General features: G+C 34.3%; 1 protein-coding gene across 1 annotated transcript; it reads right to left on the bottom strand.

Moving 5' to 3' along the window:
• Nucleotides 1–4: 4 nt before the first annotated feature.
• LOC104536339 (toll-like receptor 10) lies at nucleotides 5–1,201 on the bottom strand (the record flags this gene model as incomplete). The annotated part of the gene is made up of 1 exon (XM_010178919.1): nucleotides 5–1,201. A coding segment is annotated over exon 1 (1,197 nt), but the record flags the coding sequence as incomplete, so codon positions are not given.
• Nucleotides 1,202–1,494: the final 293 nt, after the last annotated feature.

Genomic DNA, 1,494 nt, shown 5'->3' with positions numbered 1-1,494 from the left:
TGGGAAGGCTTTCAAGTTTATTTCTTTGCAAAACAAGTAACTTCAGATCTGTCAGAGTGCCACAATTCTGGAACAATTCATCCGTCAGGGCATTGTGAGAAAAATTTAAATACTGAAATAAGCTTGTTCTACTGGGGCAAAGCATGTGTGGCATATATGCATCATATATTGTCAAACTGGCAATATTCATCTCTGAAAACTGTCTGTATAAAATCTCCTGGTTGAAATAATAAAGCTTATTGCGAACGTGCTCCAAAGTTAATGTTTTCATGGAGCCACTCAAAGAGATTAATTGTTCCAGGGAGCTTAATAAGGATAGAAATTCATATTCAGCCAGCTCCCCCAGCGGTCCTCGAAAAGTCAAATTTCTCACGGTCAAATGTTCCACAGGTGAATACCAAATAAGCAGGAAAAATTGTAAAATGATAGCCCATTGTAAGTCTACAATGTCAAGCATCAGGGCTGTTGTCTTGATTTCCTTCAGAAGTGTTAAAGAAGGAGAGAGAAAATCTTTGTACTTCGAGGTATATCTTAAGTTAACTATTTTTAAGTTTTCTGAAGTGCTCATGCCATCATACAAGAGGTGAAAATTGAAGCTTTGGTTTACTGCAAAAACAATGTGGAGGCTCCTTGTATTCAAGGCTGTCAGGCTCTGAGGCTCATACCCAGAAAACTCTTCTAAGGTTAGGAAGACAGTGTGCAGCTGCAAATGTGTGATATACCTGAAGTCTGACCTTCGTATCATCATGGCACTTAATCCTAGGTACTCCAAATTAAACATGTTCCCAAATTCCTGACAGATGGGCAGGGAAGGAAACTTATTGAAAGAAAGATCTAAATGTCGAAGATATGCAAGAGTTTGACAGTAAACTTTCAAAACATTATTATGAGATAAATCTAAGTATTCTAAATCTTCATTAAAAATGAAGATACTAAAGTCAAGCTCTGTAATTAGATTATGAGAAAGATTTAATACTTGAAGGTCAGAAAGAGAAATAAATTCTGAGATACTGAGTCCAGAGATCCTATTATGTGATAAATCTAATACATGAGTATGGACTGGAATGTTCTCTGGAACATTAGATAGCAAACTGCTTGAATAATTTGCAATAAATTCATTTTCCTCAGTTGGCTGGATATTATCCCATAGTATGAATGTAAAGACACAAGCAAAGACATTGATACTTGCAAAGGGTCTCATTATGCTTTCCAGATTTATCTTGTTTTGTTTTTTTTACAGAAACATAGAAGAATATCTTTGTTTTCTATTCAATACGTCTCAGTGATGAGTCCAGCCCTATGAAAAGAAAACACATGGAATTTGCTGAAATTGTCAAACTGTTGAATTTGCTTTCTATTGATAAATAAAATTCAATACAAAATTTATGTAATAAAAATTTTCTTTTTACATACTCTTATTCTAAGTTCTTATAAATCTCCCTCATCCCCATTCTTTAATTCAAATTATGGATTTTCTCAGTTGAGTAGAAATTA

The sequence above is a fragment of the Mesitornis unicolor genome, unplaced genomic scaffold, assembly GCF_000695765.1.
Source record: "Mesitornis unicolor isolate BGI_N332 unplaced genomic scaffold, ASM69576v1 scaffold54792, whole genome shotgun sequence".
NCBI classification, from domain to species: Eukaryota; Metazoa; Chordata; class Aves; order Mesitornithiformes; family Mesitornithidae; genus Mesitornis; species Mesitornis unicolor.
The sequence above is the reverse complement of the archived record's forward strand: the minus strand, read 5'-3'. Positions and strand labels throughout refer to the sequence as shown.